The sequence below is a fragment of the Crinia signifera genome, chromosome 3, assembly GCF_055691185.1.
Source record: "Crinia signifera chromosome 3, ASM5569118v1, whole genome shotgun sequence".
In the NCBI taxonomy this organism is placed as follows: domain Eukaryota; kingdom Metazoa; phylum Chordata; class Amphibia; order Anura; family Myobatrachidae; genus Crinia; species Crinia signifera.
Window position 1 is genome coordinate 89,732,654 of NC_139219.1, and position 18,261 is coordinate 89,750,914.

The 18,261-nt window shown below is 39.8% G+C and overlaps 1 protein-coding gene across 6 annotated transcripts in view; it reads left to right on the top strand.

Annotated features, from left to right (window-relative positions):
- Positions 1 to 18,261, top strand: part of STXBP5 (syntaxin binding protein 5) — a 385,959-nt gene that overhangs the window by 337,479 nt on the left and 30,219 nt on the right. Inside the window, exons 19-23 of one of the 6 annotated variants that reach the window (XM_083176191.1) lie at positions 552 to 614; positions 10,194 to 10,253; positions 10,348 to 10,395; positions 12,173 to 12,235; positions 16,593 to 16,643. In XM_083176191.1, the coding sequence (XP_083032317.1) occupies positions 552 to 614; positions 10,194 to 10,253; positions 10,348 to 10,395; positions 12,173 to 12,235; positions 16,593 to 16,643 (285 nt within the window). Of the gene's footprint in view, positions 1 to 548; positions 615 to 10,193; positions 10,254 to 10,347; positions 10,396 to 12,172; positions 12,236 to 16,592; positions 16,644 to 18,261 lie in introns of all 6 variants that reach the window. The other 5 variants (XM_083176190.1, XM_083176193.1, XM_083176192.1 and 2 more) reach the window with 5 other exon arrangements.

The following is an 18,261-nucleotide window of genomic DNA, read 5'->3' on the forward strand; positions in this document are numbered from 1 at the left end:
CCCCCCCACACACACACAAGATATAACTACTTTAATTAGGTACAGTAGGTTTTCAAATACTAACATGAAAACATTTATATACAGTGCCAGAAAAATGTAAAGAAGTACCTTCTTTACATTACTGAACCCCTTTTTGGTATGAGGCTTGGCACCATAACACTTGACATAATATTTAACATAATAAGCATGCAGTGTCTTAGTAAAGGTATTGAACATAATGTTTTTGTGGTATAATTAACATGGGTAGTTGCTGTATTTAATTATAATATTGATTATTGTAAATAAGTTGTAAGACTCCTGCCATGCATTTTCTTAGGTTAAGTCTGGAATCGATACTAATATTTTGAACTATTTGCAATTTATGGGGTTGCAGGTTTGAAACTTCAAACCAAATTTGGTTGGGCTAAGCTTGTTCTGATTATGAGATAAATGTTAACCCTTTTACTGTTACATCTATTACGAGTTGTATTTTTTGTTAAAGTATTTCAGTAGAGTTTCCTAGTATATGTGCAGTATTGTAATAAGTTTTTGTATATATTGTGTTTCAGCAGGTCTAAGTGACATTAACGAGAGCACGACCGCCTCAGAGGATCGTTGCAAATCCCCCACCTCAGGTAAACATGAGTTTGTCTGCACTGACTCTTGGTTTAACGTCCTCTTGTTTTGCCTTTCTAACAACCTCTTTTTTTGCCTTTCTAATTCCGCTAACTGTGTCCGATAACATGCTGCTGAACGCACATCAAAGCAAGCAATATTTTAGGTTGTTTAACAACTTCGAAAATTATTTTTCACCATTTTGTTGCAGGCCAGACATCTGGGCAGATACACATTTTGAAGTAACCATGCTTGGCAAATCAAAAGAGGGCACAATGAATATAACACAAGCCTGCTTTATGCAGGGGTGCTGACAGTGGCAAGTGGGCAGGTACTAATTAATACATTTTTGGAGGCTTTGGCCCAGGTCAGCTGCTGAGGGCAACATTGTTACCCTTTCCAGTACTATTGTGAGGGACTAATGTCAAAATATTTAAACATCTTTTGAGGGGCAAAGCCACGTCTCCCTGGATTTGGCCACACATCCCTCAACAGCCGGGACCATGGTTCTCTCTCTGGTATTGGCTTTGCATATAAACTCAGCCCTACCACTGCCTGTCTTAAAAGGCTTTCATTATACTGTGCTTTGGTATAAATAAAGCGCTGATTTCACATCTATATTTATACAGTATGTTATTGTATGAAATAATCCTTCATTAATAATGTGTGGCCCCTCCCATCAAGTCAAACTGGTGCCAAACATGAGAGGAGATGGGAGCTAGGTGAATTAGTATATATTTGGCCAGCACTGATTTAAACATTATATAGCAATGATCAGCAAAAGTTAAAGACTAAGGGGGGTATTCAATCTGGGCCACTATTTACGATGGGGGGAAATAGTGGTGAACGCCTATTCAATGCTGTCTTTCCTGACAGCATTTAAGAGGCAGATCGACAGAATGGGCCCGACTTTAAAAGCAGTCAGGCCCGTTTTGTCGATTTTGGCCGTGAATTGTCGCGATCACGGCCGAATATCAACAATCTACGGCCGTTTATGCAGACACGCCCCCTTTTTGCAGATTGCGAAGTGGAACATTGAATCGCGCCTGGCGATCTGCGGTCAAACAAAACGAAAACAGGCCAGGGTCACGGCTGTCGGGCCAGATCGACAGTGGTAACCCGGGATTGCATACCCGCCACTATTTCCAACAGCATTGAAGACGCAGCTTAACAGACCGGATGCGACATTAAAACCAGTCAGATCCGTTTTGCAGAAAACGGCTGTGGATTGTCGAGGTTACGGCCGGATCTTCACAATCCACTGCCGTTTTCTCAGGTTACTTAATATTGCTATATACAGGTATGTTGCATCACATATGTATTTTACTAGATCTTTACAACATAATATACAGTAATTACTACATTACTATATTTTATACAGCTCATTCCCCCAGTATAACATCCTAATATTGGGCATGTTGTGTTATTGATAACATTATTCCTGTGTAACATAAATTGTTTTCCCTTTAATTCTCAACCAATAAGAATTGCAGGCCTGATTCAAATATGTCTGGTATTGCATAGTCACGCCTCTAATTTGTAGAACTGTGCCCATAGATGCCCTCCAAATGCCACAATGTCAAACATTTGGTGGCTAAGTGTGGCACTGTGAGCAGGATTCATCCTGTACATGCACAGCCTGGGTCCTGCCCAGGATGTGCGTAAACATAGGGTTTACATACAAACCTGAATCAGGCCATCTGCTTGAAAGCTTGGCCTACAAAAAGGAGACCGGCAATGAAAAAAACTCAGCATCATCTGTTTAAGTTATCAGCATTCAAATCACATGAAGGAAGCAGAGTTTCCTCCGCACCCGTATCCCTCTGCTATGTCAGTCCTCCCAGACCTCATTATTTGTTTTAAAAGTTTTAAAAATGGGCAGGTTGGGCAATTGTTTTACTCTTACTATTTAGCATATTGGGTACACTGCAAAGAGTCTGTTCCTAACTGTACAGGTGGGGAGATATTTTATTATAAAACTCCTTTTGCAATACGGTAATAATTTTAGTTAATATAAATTATTAATCATTTTTTATATATTAAAATTAAAATAATATTTTAATTTCATAAAATGATGTTGACTTTCTCGGACTAGCAATGGAACATGTGGTTATAAGATAACACTTTTTTGTTTTCAATTCTGAAATGTAGCTGCAACATTTTGAAAATGGTTAGTACAATATACTGTATCTGATTCTATTTACCTGTACAACTTTGGTAAGGGTCCCCCTGGTGGTGAAAATGTAGCATGGAGGATTTGTTCTCTAGAATTTATACATACTCTTTATATTCAGTTATAAATGAAAGTTGCTACTTTCTTGCAATGAGGGAATAATTCAAACAATAATAAAAAAAATAATACAAAAATAAAAACATACAAAAAATAACAAAAATACTAGTGAAGAATAATACAGTGCTGTGGTGATCCCACTTTGATATACAGTAGGTATATAGTGTTGGTAATCTGGGTGATGTGACTATCCAATGTATGCAAAAAATGATGAATGGAAAATGTCACTGTGGTATTGCATACCTCATTCCAAAATTACTATAATTAGCAAATTAACATAATAACCTCACAGATTGAGGTATTTATATTGTACCTACGGGTTTTAAGTTTGTGGACTTTTTACCGTAGAATTTGTTATGCAGTCTCCTTGCATATGTAATTACTAATTGAATATTATAATATATAACCAGAGTGCGGTACTCCTCATTATTTTTATATTATTTGTTGAAACGAGTCAGGACATGTTAATTGGTACAGCTGCTATGGATGATAAAGGTGGGCATCTACGCTATACATTATATATATAACGCAAAATGGAAGTTTTAATAATTGCCAAACTGGATACATTGTATTTTGTTTGAACATATTTTAATTTCGTGTTGATGAATAGTCATGAAATTAGTAAACACTATTTAACTGATAAGGTGACAGGTTTTAGAAGAACTAAAAGTGGGTAACCACGGTTAAAAATAACTATATACCTTTGCTGATTCGGCACCACCCATACCAGTTGTTCCCAACCTAATCATTTTATTTTTGTTTATTTTTTTAATTAAGTTAATAATAATATGAAGAATATGAACAATTTTCAAAACAAAAGTTATGTAAATTCCCATTTAGACGCTAATTTCAAAATACTGTTCGGCTGTTTATGTTGTCATCTAAGCAGGTTTGTTGTATATACAGTAGGCATAGTTAAAATATAAGATACTTTTGACTGAAACAAGGTGTTTAAAATGCATTCCATAGAATCTAATAAAAATCTTTATTATATTTACAGAAAGTTCTCTTTTAGGAATAGCTATTTTTGGTGCATGATAATTAACAACATTCTGGAAATGAAATATGTTAAGGCTAGATTTCTGAAAACACATTTGTCCCATCAGCAAAATTTTCAAAATTGTAAATATTCACTAAAGTTCCACGCTAGTGCATAAAAATGTGAACATTATTCTGTAGCAAATAAGCTTTACACCAAGCACATCGCACGATTGATTTCATTCATTGTCATCATCCCAGCTCTACTTTATAGTACAGTAGATCTTCCTAATTATACAATTTTATAAATCTAATGCCTGATGCAGAATGAATAGAAACATAGAAACATAGAATTTGACGGCAGATAAGAACCACTTGGCCCATCTAGTCTGCCCCTTTTTTTTCTGCTTTAACAGATTAAACTTTCTAGAATCACTGCGCCCTAGAGCAGGTGTGGCCAACCCGTGGCTCTCTTTTCTTAATGAGATGCGGCTCCCGCACCTGCGGGACAGTCAGAGGAGGCAAGAGGCAGTGCAGCGGGTGCGGTAGCACATAATTACTGTGGACTCTGTTAACAGCATCTGTCAGCTCTTCCATCAAACCCCACCCCCGCAGCATTGACACACCACTGAGTTCTCTGGTGAGACAGGAGGGCTGGGTTTACCTTTCTTGCCTTGGCAAACCCAGCCCCCTTGCATGTATGAAATTTAAAAAGGAGATGCCTGGGGGGACCCTTTTAGTGGACATCTTTATTTCAGCTCCTCAGTGGTGTGTTTATTGGACCAGCTTCTTTCCTAGGCTTGTAAGTTATGTTACTTACTAGTAGAGGGGACTCATTCAGCTGTAGGCTTAGCCTGCAATTGATTGCTACAAAAATAATATAGTAATGTCTCATTTGGTGTTTTGTAGTGCTTTGCTAAGGTTAAAATAAATGTGTCACAAGGTGTTATAAATACATTAAAATGGGCTACTGGGGTAAATTAGAGATGATAAAAAGCATAAATGTGCTGCAAGTTTTTATATAGCAAAAAATGTACTGCTTGTACCTCATTTAAAAATGGGGTGTGGCCTTGTTGGAGCTAGGCCACTCATGTTTTTGGATGGTATCGGCTTTTTTTTTTTACACTTTTTTGGGGGCTTATTGTCTCTGACTGGTTGGCCACCCCAGCTCTTGAGCATCACCGTTTTTTTATGTCACACCTAGAATAAAATATTTTTATTGATCAGTTTAGAAAAATGATTTAATGAAGTAAATTGTGCCTACCTCTCATCCTTAGGGTCAGTTATGTGATGGTGTACAGTTGGGCTTCTGATTGTATACATGTTTTATGATTGCCAGCCAATAGCAGGGGCTTTTCCACTAAAATGACCATAAATAATTACATTTTGTCCTTGACCATCTGCCTGAGGTACACCTATGGCATCCCAGGGAGTGTAGTCACACTGCTTTTAAACAGCACTACACTAGGAGGCTGAGGGGCGTTTATTTACATTACCTCCTCTTTGCAGCCATCGGTGGGAGGTCCTGCCATGCTGACTGATCAGCAGTGATCGGGAGCACAGCAGATCCTGGTGGGGGAGAGGGGGTATGCAAGGAGGCAGAGGGACCCCTCTGTGATTGGAGGCTGCTAGAATAATGTTTTCCTGCAGCGGGCAACTCTGCAGTTTTCATTGTTTGTGACCCAGTCAGATAACCCCCAGCCTGGTGTGTTTACAAATCATGTGAACACGCCAGGCACATGGTTAGTGATTCTCTAAAGAGGCTAATTTAAAGCAAACTACCAAATACTAATTTTAATTTACATTATTAAATAGCTTTATGTTTTAATACTGTTATACACAAAACCTCACCCAGCTAATAAGGAAACAACTAAAGTTAAAGCACATTCTAATCAATCATTGCTGCTACCTGCCATACCATGATCAGCATGTCCATTCTTATCCATATTGCTAGACACATTAGTGTTGCATGGGAAATAAGCCATGCATTCACCTGTAGATAATACTATTGTATCTCACACTATTGATATATGTGACATTTGTGTGTTATATGGTAACAGCCTCTCGGGTAAAGAATTGAACATGATGAAAGATCCTCTTAAAGATGAGGACTAAAACTTGCATTTAGATAATACAAAGATTAATAATACTGAAAATGACTTAACCAACAAGGGCACATATTTACTATGATAAACAGATAACTCTTACATTGGATTTAAATCTATCATCACGCTGACAGTTCTGTTGTCTAATAGTGAATATGTATTTTGAAAGCAACCCTAATGACAAAAAACATGGGTGTTAGTACAGTATGTGTGACATATGCCTGACTTGCACGGCACATATGTATACTGGTGCCAGCCTGTATGTATCTTGCCATAGGTGAAGCTTTGCGTACAAATAATATTGTAACTGCATTTCACCAACTCTTCATTTGCCCCTTTGTTTTTGTTTTCCAAACTGCCAACATACCTTTTATGTAATAGTTGTCAATGACTCATTAATACGAATTGGGAAGATGGAACAGGACACATATAATACGTAATCCCCACTATCAGCAGTACAAATACGTAATCCCCACTATCAGCAGTACATCCCTGTGCCACGATCAGTAGAGATCTGGGAAAGCGCCATACTTCACTATAGACTATTATTTTCAGTATTTCTAAAAATCATGGTTCAGTAGTTTACCCTTTAGTTTGTAATCTAAATGCATATTAGAAATTCTTTGTTTTTTGACCAATTGGAGGACTCTAACACAGGGACACTTAAAGTATAAGCACATCTTCCATCTGAGCCGTAGAAGGTTTTCTGCTGCTAGCCACACTGCTTGGGCCCCCTCTGTCTTGTCCCCACCACCAGCCATGGCCCTGCCCCCTATACAATGCAGTTGACATCAGCTCCCAATGGGACTGTGTTTAATGCGGGTGACTGGCAGGTTGAGAGGTGCTTCCTTTCTGCAGACACCTCTGATGCTTGTTGCAATAAAATCCCTTTTTTGTGTTTTGCACCAGCTGTTATCCTGCTACTCACCTACTGTAGTATTCTGTATCTGTGTTCAGTGCCTTACTTCCTAACTCCCATATGCATGGGATAGGAGGAGGCAGGTATTCCACTGAGTGCATGCTATGGTGATAGTGTGCTGTGAATGAGGCTATGAACTTCCATGCCCAGGACCTTATCAGTGATGGATTGTGGGTATGGAAGATCAACTGTGTGGATTGGGGACTTTCAATTTGTTTGTGTTGTATAATCCCTGAATCTGAACATGCAGCAGCAGCTACTTTTGCAAAAGCTTATGTGGTCTAACCACATAACCAATCAGAGTGACTCTAATGACACCCATGCCAAGGTATATACATTGGTGCTTGGATCATTTTAGGAGGGAGCACTCTGTTTTAGTTATTTTCTTTTGCTTACATTAAGGGTTTACTAGAGAAAATGTTTTAGGGGAGTCAGGAGAATTGTTGTTAATTGAATGTTCTTGGGGTCATCACTGACTATTATTCAACAAATTTCTTCTGTTTTAACATCACCTCCCAACATTGGCCCTTGGGTCTTAAGTTGTGTGTGTGATGGTCAGTGGTGCACCCTCGAGTTGAAACACGTTTAGATAAAAAGAAAAAAGAAAAATATATTAATAAAGTTGCCTTAATCCCTGCAAATATTTTTGTTAATTATGACAATATTAATAAAGGACTGGTGTGGTTAATATTTATTAATTAATTGATTGACCATCATATATCCTTAACATCGATGCACCATTGATGTCATTTGTGTTTCACTCAATCAATTTGAGATAAAGATTTAATCATAGGTCAAAAAGTAATTCAAAATAACAAATAAAGTATGTATATTTTACCATATATACATATATACAACACTCCTCTTAGTTCTGCCTTCGATTGCTATGCCTTATTTTGCCCTTAATTTCTTTCAAGGGAACGGGCTGATGTTATCTGTAATTCTGTATTTATACAATTCTCCCTCATTGAGTCCTATTTATCCTACAAGCTCCTGGAGAATAACTAATTTGCAACAATGTATTTTAAATAAGTAACAATACATCACAAAGTATCCACTCAGGCTAGATCAATGATTTAAGGTTTGTACGCCTGAATGGAGTAATTATAACAGATTTTATACATTCAGAAATAAATGGCTTTATGAACCATGTGGTACATTATGCATGTCATTTTTCTCTAATTAGTCATACAGTTCCCTGATAGCGGTCTTCACCTCTCTGTTCAAAACCTGGCTGCAAATCACATTCACATGAGTAATACATACACGCCAATCAGGTGTGTGCAAATTCTGCGATATGAGACACTGTCTCGACACATTCAAAGATAGATGGCTTAATAAATCATGTGATATATACATTTCTCTAATGACACCTGTAAATTGAGTGTATGCAGACCAGTATGTAATAGAAAAACTGGCTCACCGCTAATTAATTGCAAATTACCATTCTATATCCTGAGACATTGTCTCCACAAATATACAAGAGGACAGGTAAGATGTATAATCACGTGCTTGTCAAATATAGAGCTGCAAACAGGAGCATAATGTGCAAGTAAAACACCGCATATTGAGGCAAAATTAGAAGCGGGAAAGGAGAGATAGCAATAATAAAAGTGAGCAGCACCTGAAACTGACCCTATATTGCAATTAAGATAAAGCATCTTAATATTTCCTATTATTTACAATATTTTTTTTGGCCATTTAGTTGCAAATAGATTGACAATGGGGCAGCCTGAGTATAAGCAAATCTGTCCAGATCCTGAGAACAGGACACTCACAGCTAACTACCGTTTCACTATTGTTTCCACTTACGGCACACAGCCAGCACCAACAGCCAAACAAGTGAGGAGCTCCATCCCGGGAGAGGTAATCCCCTACCTCGCCCCCCTAGCTGTACTGCATAGGAGGGCGGGCGTCTGTTTTACACTATTGATCTGGACAGATTCGCTTATATGGTCTTAGTGACCAGTTAATACAGCCTTAAAGTGTCCATTGGTAGAAAGTGATAGGGTGTATGAATTGAGCAATTTTGTGAGAGTTTTACCATTTTTTAAAGCGGCAATCCATTAAATGGGAAAATCAACCTGGTTTTGCATTATAAATGATTGCCTCTTTAAAAAAAATGGGAAAACTGTCACAAAATCTTTCACTTTCTAGTTTTCATACCCTATCTATGTATGGACTTGGTTAATAGATGATGCATCGATGCTAATGCACTTTTGAAATATCCAGCTCTTGTTTTTTATGCATTTGTGCATCTGAAATTTATCGATTTTATGATAACATGTGGGTAATAAACTATTACATGTCAGCCTTATTCTAGATTATTTTAGCACCGATATTGCGTAGAACATTTTGTTTTTATTTTTTTGTTGCAGCTAAATTACATAGTTTGTTAACCTAGTGCAATAGCGAAAAATTTTAATTAACACTTAAACCAGCGCCTAAATATTCCGGAGTGAGTAATAGTGTTCTAATGTGAGGTTTTAGTACATAGAAATAAATAAAAGCACACAACCCTAATTCCAAAGCAGGGCATGCTTGGATTTAGGGGTACATTTACTAAAATGAAGATGAGATGTTGCCAAAAGCAACCAATAAAGCTAAATAAATAAGTAGAATCTGATGGGCAACATCCCATCTAACTAAATTTAACCCTTAAGTCCCATCATGTCTATTGGGTTCGGGAGGCATCTGCTCTAGTCATATAGCCAGGATACATGTTGGTGAAGAACACTTCATAAAAGTCCATAAAAGACTGTAAAAGAGCTGAAAACATATAATCTGGTAATTTTCCTGTAACTGGACATAATGCCATGACAGTAGTTCACCTGTAACTTATGAACTTCTGTGAGAATGGCCTGCACCTAAACTTGCTAGAACTGTGCGAGTGGCTGATTTTATTTCTACCAGCTATACCCTTATTTATACTGTATTTTTCAAACACACCCTGTACGTTACCTTGTCATTTGTTTTTTGTTTGCTATGTACGGCGCTGCGGACACTTTGCGGCGCCTTATAAATAAACGTACTACTACTACTACTTATTTGATTCATGGAATGGTACTTCTAATTTATATGCTGTGGTGGGCAGTCTGATAATTAACTTGCTTTGTTTTAATTGATTTGAAAGGAATCATAGACACTTCTATACTTCCTTAATGTAGCACAGTTTACATTCATTTGATTGCGTTGTGATTAATAGTAACGAATAACTTGCTTTGCTAAAACCACAGTGGCGCCATTACAATATTGAGACTGATTTTGTGCTATATGTGTACATTAAATTTTGTCTTCACTTGTATAGGTTGTGGCTCTCCCACATCTTCTGATGATGAACAATCAATGAAAATATTTATAGAAAAGGGTACAGTATTTGTTCGTAATATTACACCGTTTCATTCAGCCTCAGCTGTCTTGACATTAGACACTGACATCTTGTATTGACGTGTTATTTGCAGTGAAGAGCAAGGGCAGAAAGTTTTCCAGGGCGATAGCCACTGACATAGGTAGGACAGACACAATTCTCCTGTTATCCTATTCTTGTGTCTTGCTCTATGCCAAACTAACACAAGGGAAAGGTAAACAATCTCTTCTTTTGTTGCAAAATGGCAATCACTCTCCTGCTTCTGTTTGGAATTTCGGGACGTAATTAACACAAATCAAGGATGATGGGAAAATAATTCTACAAATGTGTCTAGGATAATTGGATGGGGATTGACTGGTAAGTAGCAAGGTTCCATGAATACAACAGTCACTGGCACACAACTGACACATATGCTTATAAAAGGAAAAATAATAATAGACATTTTAATAAGACTGACCCGATTTGTTGTATTTGTACATTGAACCATGCTACATATCCAATCAAAGACCGGGTGTCGGGAACGGAACACTTGGTCTGGATGTTGGCTTTTGAATGTGGAATTTGGCAGTCTGCTTTCTTTTCGTCCTATGGGAATAGGAAGCTGTCTCAGATTTGTAAATCATTATTTTTGTTTGTCCATGCACTAACATTATTATTGTTTTAAAACATATAAGCAAATTATTGAATCACCTGTTCTAAAAATCTAATTGTGTGATCAGCTAATTAACTATGCACATTACAAATGATTACTGCTTTGCTTCAAACTCTTAAGTGATGTTCAAAGGTTCCCTCAGCAAGAGCCCTGTGCCCAGGTATTGTATTATCCTCCATATAACACACTATAGCCTACAAGTCATTTGTATACATTTAGAACACCATTTATGTTCACGTTGAAGGCCTTGATTAATTGACAACCTGTTGGTATGAACAGCTCTTGTGTTTACCTTTAATATTCTTATTGCCATCAATACTGAAATATACCACAAGTTTCCACTATATTATCCCCGTGATGCAAACTAATAGGACCCTGTGAATACATTGTCCACCTCATGCTTACGTTTCACACCAACCCATTCATTTCTGTCTCTGTGGCTCTGTTTTAATTAGCAATGATGATCTTTTGCATTATCAGTATGGAAGCAGCCCAGATCTTTGCATCACATTAAAGTCTATTAGAGTCTGAGGGGTGAATGTAATAGCCCACATACTGCAGACATCGGCCAGTTCCAGGCGAGTCGGGCCAATGTTTTAAAGAGGCAATCGTTTAAAAGTCAAAACCAGGTTGGTTTTGCATTTTACAGCTTCACATGCTATTATATATACCCCTCAATCTCTATAACCAGCTTATGCTTTGGTAACAATTATATTTTTGTAACCATCAACTCTTAATTGACAACCTGCAGACTATTTTCATAAGTTTCAGTTTTGAGAGCTGGCAACTATTTAGCTGACAAGAAACGGTCTACAAGACAAGGACACCCCTATTTGCTATATTTACAGTTCAGGTCAGAATTAAGTGATACTATCCAAGTGCCCACCCCATTAGTGTATCGTCAGAATTAAGTGATACTATCCAAGTGCCCACCCCATTACTGTATCGTCAGAATTAAGTGATACTATCCAAGTGCCCACCCCATTACTGTATCGTCAGAATTAAGTGATACTATCCAAGTGCCCACCCCATTAGTGTATCGTCAGAATTAAGTGATACTATCCAAGTGCCCACCCCATTAGTGTATCGGATTTATTTGAGCCCCTTATTCACTGGTAACTTAACATCTTTGTTTCATATTTTTGTGTTATATCTTGTGTTCTAATTAATATAATTGACTGAACAAGTAGTAAAATGATACAGTTTATTTTCTTATCTTGTGAAAATATAATCAAGTAATTATGGCATTTGAAACAATGTTTTATAGAGAAATTGAGCGCTCCATCTGAAAGTAAGAACATATACAATGGATTGTGCAGGGCTGCAAAAGGTGAATTCTTTTTAGTTGTTTCAAGGCAAATTTACATAAGTGAAGTTCTGTCAGACAGCAGAATATGGCGGCGTTTCGATTCACCACAGTCACCTTCAGCTCTCATAGAGGATGATTTGTTCTCGTTCTTTGTTACATTTTGTTGTTGATTAAATAAGTACTGTATCATATATGGGCTGTATAGGGAACAAGCCAGCTCGTGGCTTGGCAAGTCCTTCAGTGGAACTTAGGAAGTGATGTAAGGATGGAACTAAATACACTGTATTGTACATTGCATGGATTCTTCGGGTCTAATGATGTTAATGCGTCATGTCAGTTCATAGACAAATCTAATTGCCAGCGCTACAAATACATTTCATTTCATTATTTAATCAAATAGAATTATCCTAGCTGTTCTTAAATACACTTTGCTGTCTTTATTTTCAATTCAGATGCTTTTTGTAGTTAGTGACACATCACTAGACTGTGGTATGCAGGCAGCACCAGCAAATGGAGTTACATGGGAAATAATGGGTTTAATGTAACATGACTAGTCCAATAAAGGCACATTTCGTTAAGGCTGTCACTTGTCCCTTACTTTATTTGTGTTAAATATACCACAAGATCCTACATGAAGTAACAGATACCATTGATATGTATATTCAGTATAAATATATTTTTTAAAGCTTCTCTAGATTATTTAAAGCTCACCCTTTCACATTTCTTCATGACCCATGATCTGAGCAACAGGAACTCTTACATGGATAATGTATGCTTAGGTCACACTGGAAGTTTAGCAACTGCTGTGTGTCTATTCAGCATGTCTGATGACAGTCCAGGGGTGCTCTTTTGGGCATGTGAGGGACACAGCACATGGGTTTCCAGTTGCACAATAATGAATGAGAGATATTTACCAGTGCAAGCTGTGGCCTTCATAACAGTAAGTAGATGTGTGTCACTAATCGCATACCCTCCAACATGACCCATTCCATTAGGTACAAAATGCTCATTTCCTGAATTTCCCTGCCAGTGCCAGTTACAGAGGTTCGATTCCAGCACAGTCCAAAATTCAAAGAGGGGGGTCACATGAACTGCCAGTGAATCCAGGACAGTGATATTTGGGGTGGCAGTAGGTGTGGCTCCCCTTTTGAATATTGGACTGTGCTGCAGCCCCACCTCTGTAACGGCCACTGGCAGGGAAGTCCAGGAACAGAGCATTTTGTACCTAATGGAATGGGCCATGTTGGAGGGTATGTAATCGCCGCTCATAATATTGCTAAGGCTTCTTTTGCAAGTTACTTCCCCTTGTCATAATGACAACTTCAAAAGTATCATTAGAGGTTACAAGTCTCATAATGGTAATAATGGTAAAGAAATAATGAATAATGTTAAAGAAAATGAACCCTGTTCAGTCATACACTATCATAGTAATACACCTTGGTACTTATGTAGTAGCCAGGCGATCCGATGTTCCTATGTAACGTATTCACTGCTATCTGGCCTTGGGCGGTAAGATCCGATCGTATCGGATCACACCGCACTTAAAATCGCATGCAATCGCATGCAAATTTATAGGGTGCCATGCCATTTAATTTAGTATACACTTTATGACATACAATGTGATTGACGCACCCCCCCCCCCCAATATCCATGCCACCCCCCACTATCCACAACACCCCTAAGTGTGGAGGAACGCGTCCTCCCAACCGTTTCATACCCCCACTATCCACATTGGCGTGGAGTTGATTTTATATATTGTGGCGAGCGCAGTGAGTCACTGAGCCCGAAGCGTGGTGAGCGGACACGTATTACGTTACATGTATTCCGCATCCGCTCCCCACGCTTCGGGCTCGGTGGCTTGCTGCGCTCGCCACACTATATAATATCAACTCCACGCTGACGTGGATAGTGGAGGTATGAAAAGGTCGGGAGGACGCAGATTTTTGTCAGCAGTGTAATGTCAATCAGAGCATGCCGACACGCAGTGGTGGCTCTTAGGTGTGAGGAGAAGGGGGCTGCCGCTGGCCACACCGCCGAGTCTGCACCGGTCCTTGCTGCTGTGTCTCCCACATTTTCCGCACCTGTACAATTCAGCTGCAAGGCACCAGGTGCGACACATGCCCAGTACCAGTACTGGTACTGTCCACTGTTCTATAGAAGGTGGCTAGGGCTGCACCTTAAGACAAGGAGTGGCTTCTTACAGGAAGCCAGCTCTCTGCCTATTGCAGCCCAGACTGTCAGTCCCGGAGGAAGGGAACACCTCCCAATGGAACTGCCTGTCAATGGGTGATTGGCAGGTGGGACCTACAATAGGAAGTCACTAACATTCACTGAGGAGATGGCGGATTTTACCTGGGAGGGCTTCAGTCCTGCAGCCCATAGATAAAAACCACCACTGATAACACAGTACTAATATTAAAGTAGTTTAACTAGTCCGGCACTATAAACTGATCGTTGTGCTTTAACATCATGATAAACGTTATACTGCCGACCAGTTACAATTCTGTAACCAACCTATTAGTACTCTAATCAGCATTACATTTCTGACCATGTGAATGTCGAAATCTCATACTGAACCCTATAGTACCTCCAGCAGTTTATGTTTTCAGGATATCTTTAATCCTACAAAAGTGAATTAAGCTAGATACACACTACTGTAGGCTATTTAGTTTGAGCCTGTGGGCTGGTGTGACATGACAATATGTCTGTGAACAACGTTGTTTGCTGACATATCACATCAGCTGTGCACAGCCGATGCCCAATATATTGTAAGATCAGGGTCTGTGCACAGGCGGTGCACCAACTCCCTTCCCACCTGCTGCAGGGGCTGACATCAGAGCTGGGCAGGCAAATTAAAGTGCCCATCCAGCTGGGTGTCCTGACCAATACATTAAGCAGCCGATCAATAAGTGCGCACATTTACCTTAGTTGGCTGCTCCATTGACCTCTCTCGCTGGTGTGTACCTAGCCTTAATCTATTTATACTGGGACAGTAATGATCAAATCTGTTTCCACAGTCAAAAATCCAGAAAACATGACATGCTGGTGGTACTTTAGGATGGTTTTGATAACCCCTGTACAAGAACCATAGGATCTGTTTTCAAATTATCTATCTTATGCCATAAGCTCAATGCACACTACTTGAAAAACAGGTATATCAGGCTGATAAAAATGGTGAGCCTTATCTGTTCACAAGTCAGACATAGCTTGCAGGCATTCATACATTCCCAGCAAATCCAATGTCATTCAGAGCTGCATCTTGCAAAGGAAGGACGCGTGACTAAACAGAAGAGTTTTAATGAGTTCTATGGTTCTATATCTTAATGTTACATAATTTTTATGATTTAAGCAAAGATCAGGTGTTACATGTTTGCTCAGTACTTTGGGCCTGATTCAGAAAATGTATACAAATGCCTTCGCAGCTTTTAGTACGGTGCGGCTGTGCGAAACGCAAATATTGCAACCACTAGGAGTTGAATTACCGGTAAGTAGCCCACTGGAGGCGGCGTTCCTGAACTGCTACTTGTGTACAAAGACGCAACCATTGCACACACATTGGTCAAACGTCAACCTTCTGAGTAACACTATGGTCACTTAGCATGGCAGCTAGAAGTAAAGGTGGGTGCGCATCTATACAATCATCGTACACACATATATACAATGTACGGCCTGTTCTCCTGATATCGGAAGAACAAGCCGTATAGTGTATAGGTGTGTACACTGTGGTGGTGAAGAAGTGTTAGCCGATAAACAGCTTGCAATGCTCATGTAGCTTTGGGGACCAGGAGGTTGCATCTTATGAGCTGCATGTGTCCTGATTCCCACAGTGGAATTACCCCCCTCCTCCTGCGTCACAGGGGGTGAAGGGGGGTTCGCGGCTCAATCCACACACTGCATTAACCTGATCAGTCGGTGATCACATCAATGTATAAATCGCTGGAACCATGTTTACTGCGTACGGGATTGCAGTATCTATGACATGGGTCTTTTACCCACTGGTTGCTCTGAATTATAACACAGTCGACTGAAATATTATCGCTCACAGGGAACTGATAAGTTATATTCTAATTGCAATTATTTGTGTAATTATACATTTGTTTATCTGTGGATACTGTATCATTGTTAGAGATGGTGTACAAAATATTGTCTGTAAGTTGGTATATTATATTATTTTTTTAGATTCATATGCTGAATTCAGACACGCTCCAATCAAGCTCCGATCTTCATATTCTTACTAATTATTACTAATTTCTGCTTTCAGCCTTGTAATCTTCCAGCGAATAAAATAATCACATGCATGACCTCTGGCCAAATTGTTTTTCATGAAAAAATATGAATGACATGATTTCTAAGATTATTTCATTTTTTTATCTTTCAGCAAAGATGTCAAGGAAGTTAAGCCTACCTACAGAATTAAAGCCTGAACTAGGTAAGATTTCATTTATCTGAATATAATAGAAGAATAGTGTATGGATTACAAAGATGCAAATACCTTTATTCGTACATAGGCACATTATGGAACATGTGGGGTACTCTTTTCTGTAATGTTTTTGTTTCAGCACAGTCCATTGTATCCAATCTATTAAAGCAACAGCTGTAAATGGAATAGGCCCTATACATCAGGCTGGTTTCTGAACAATTCCCCATTCTGGAAATGCTAGGGTCGGGGGATCAGGGAAATCCAAATGATTGGGATCAGCAACTTGTGGATTTTTAACATGCAGTTTTATGCCAATTCCCAACGGATTGCTGATCATCAATATTCGCTGATTGGTGGATTTGATCGGCGGCATCAGAATTGGGTGTAGTATGGCAGTCCGACAGTCTGGATACCGTCGGTCAGTATAGCGACATTGGAATCCTGACTGACGGTGCTCCGACAGAGGGGCTAGCGCAAAGAAGCCCCTTGCGGGCTCATTGCGCTCGCCACACTGCGAGCTCAGGACCTCGTGGACCCCAACATGGTAGAATCGCCGCTGTCAGTTGGGATCCCGACTGTCGGGCATTTAAACAGTCGGGATCCCAATGTTGGAGTACTGACCATTGGAATCCCAACTGTCGGGCAGTCATCCGGCACCCATCAGAATCAGGCCATATTATTTTTTGTATAGATACAATGATACATGCATTGGGCTTTCTAATACCCCTTTGACACCACCTCAAATATCCGGATTTTTTCTTCATGGACCCGGGTCAGCGGCGCTTTAAAAGGGGTTAGTTAACCCATGTCCATTTACACGGGACTCCTACCCAGGTCTTGACCAGGGTGGAACATGGCAGGACCTGGGTAGAGGTCGGTGTAAATGGTCCCATGGGACAGCCATGTAGCAGGAAGCGCTGCTGATACCGGAAGCAGGGAGCAGAGAGTGCACACACTGTAGGCAGCACACAGGTTCTGGGCACTACCTGGCGCTCTACAGGCGGTCTGTAGGTCATAGTTCAGTTTGAGATGCATGTGCCTCCCACCCCAGTGACATTTTAATTTGAGGGGGGAGCACAGGGGGCTGGGTGAATGGGACACAAATCGGAGGTGCTTGCTGCCTGTTGCTGCAGGAGGTTTGGGGGGGCATTTTTAATTACCTCCACAAGGAAAATCAGGGCTGACCCTCCGATCCGCAAGGAAAATCAGGGCTGAGTGTAAATGGCACAGACCCGAGTCCCACCTGGGTCAAAGAAGTGCTGTCTAAATGGGGTATAAAGCAGTGTCCGACCCTGGAAACTCCTGTGTTCAAAGACCAGAGTCCGACCAGCAATTTTGGTGTAAAAGGGGTATATCTATACCAGTGGTCTCCAACCTTATTTGACCATGAGCTACTCGAGACAAAAAAAGAAAAAAAAAACCTCCCGGAGAGCTACTAAAATTTGTCCAATGACCCTGATACTATGCCGCACACCGTAATGCCCCTGCACAATATGCCGCACACCGTAATGCCCCTGCACAATATGCCGCACACCATAATGCCCCTGCACAATATGCCGCACACCGTAATGCCCCTGCACAATATGCCGCACACTGTAATGCCCCTGCACAATATGCCGCACACTGT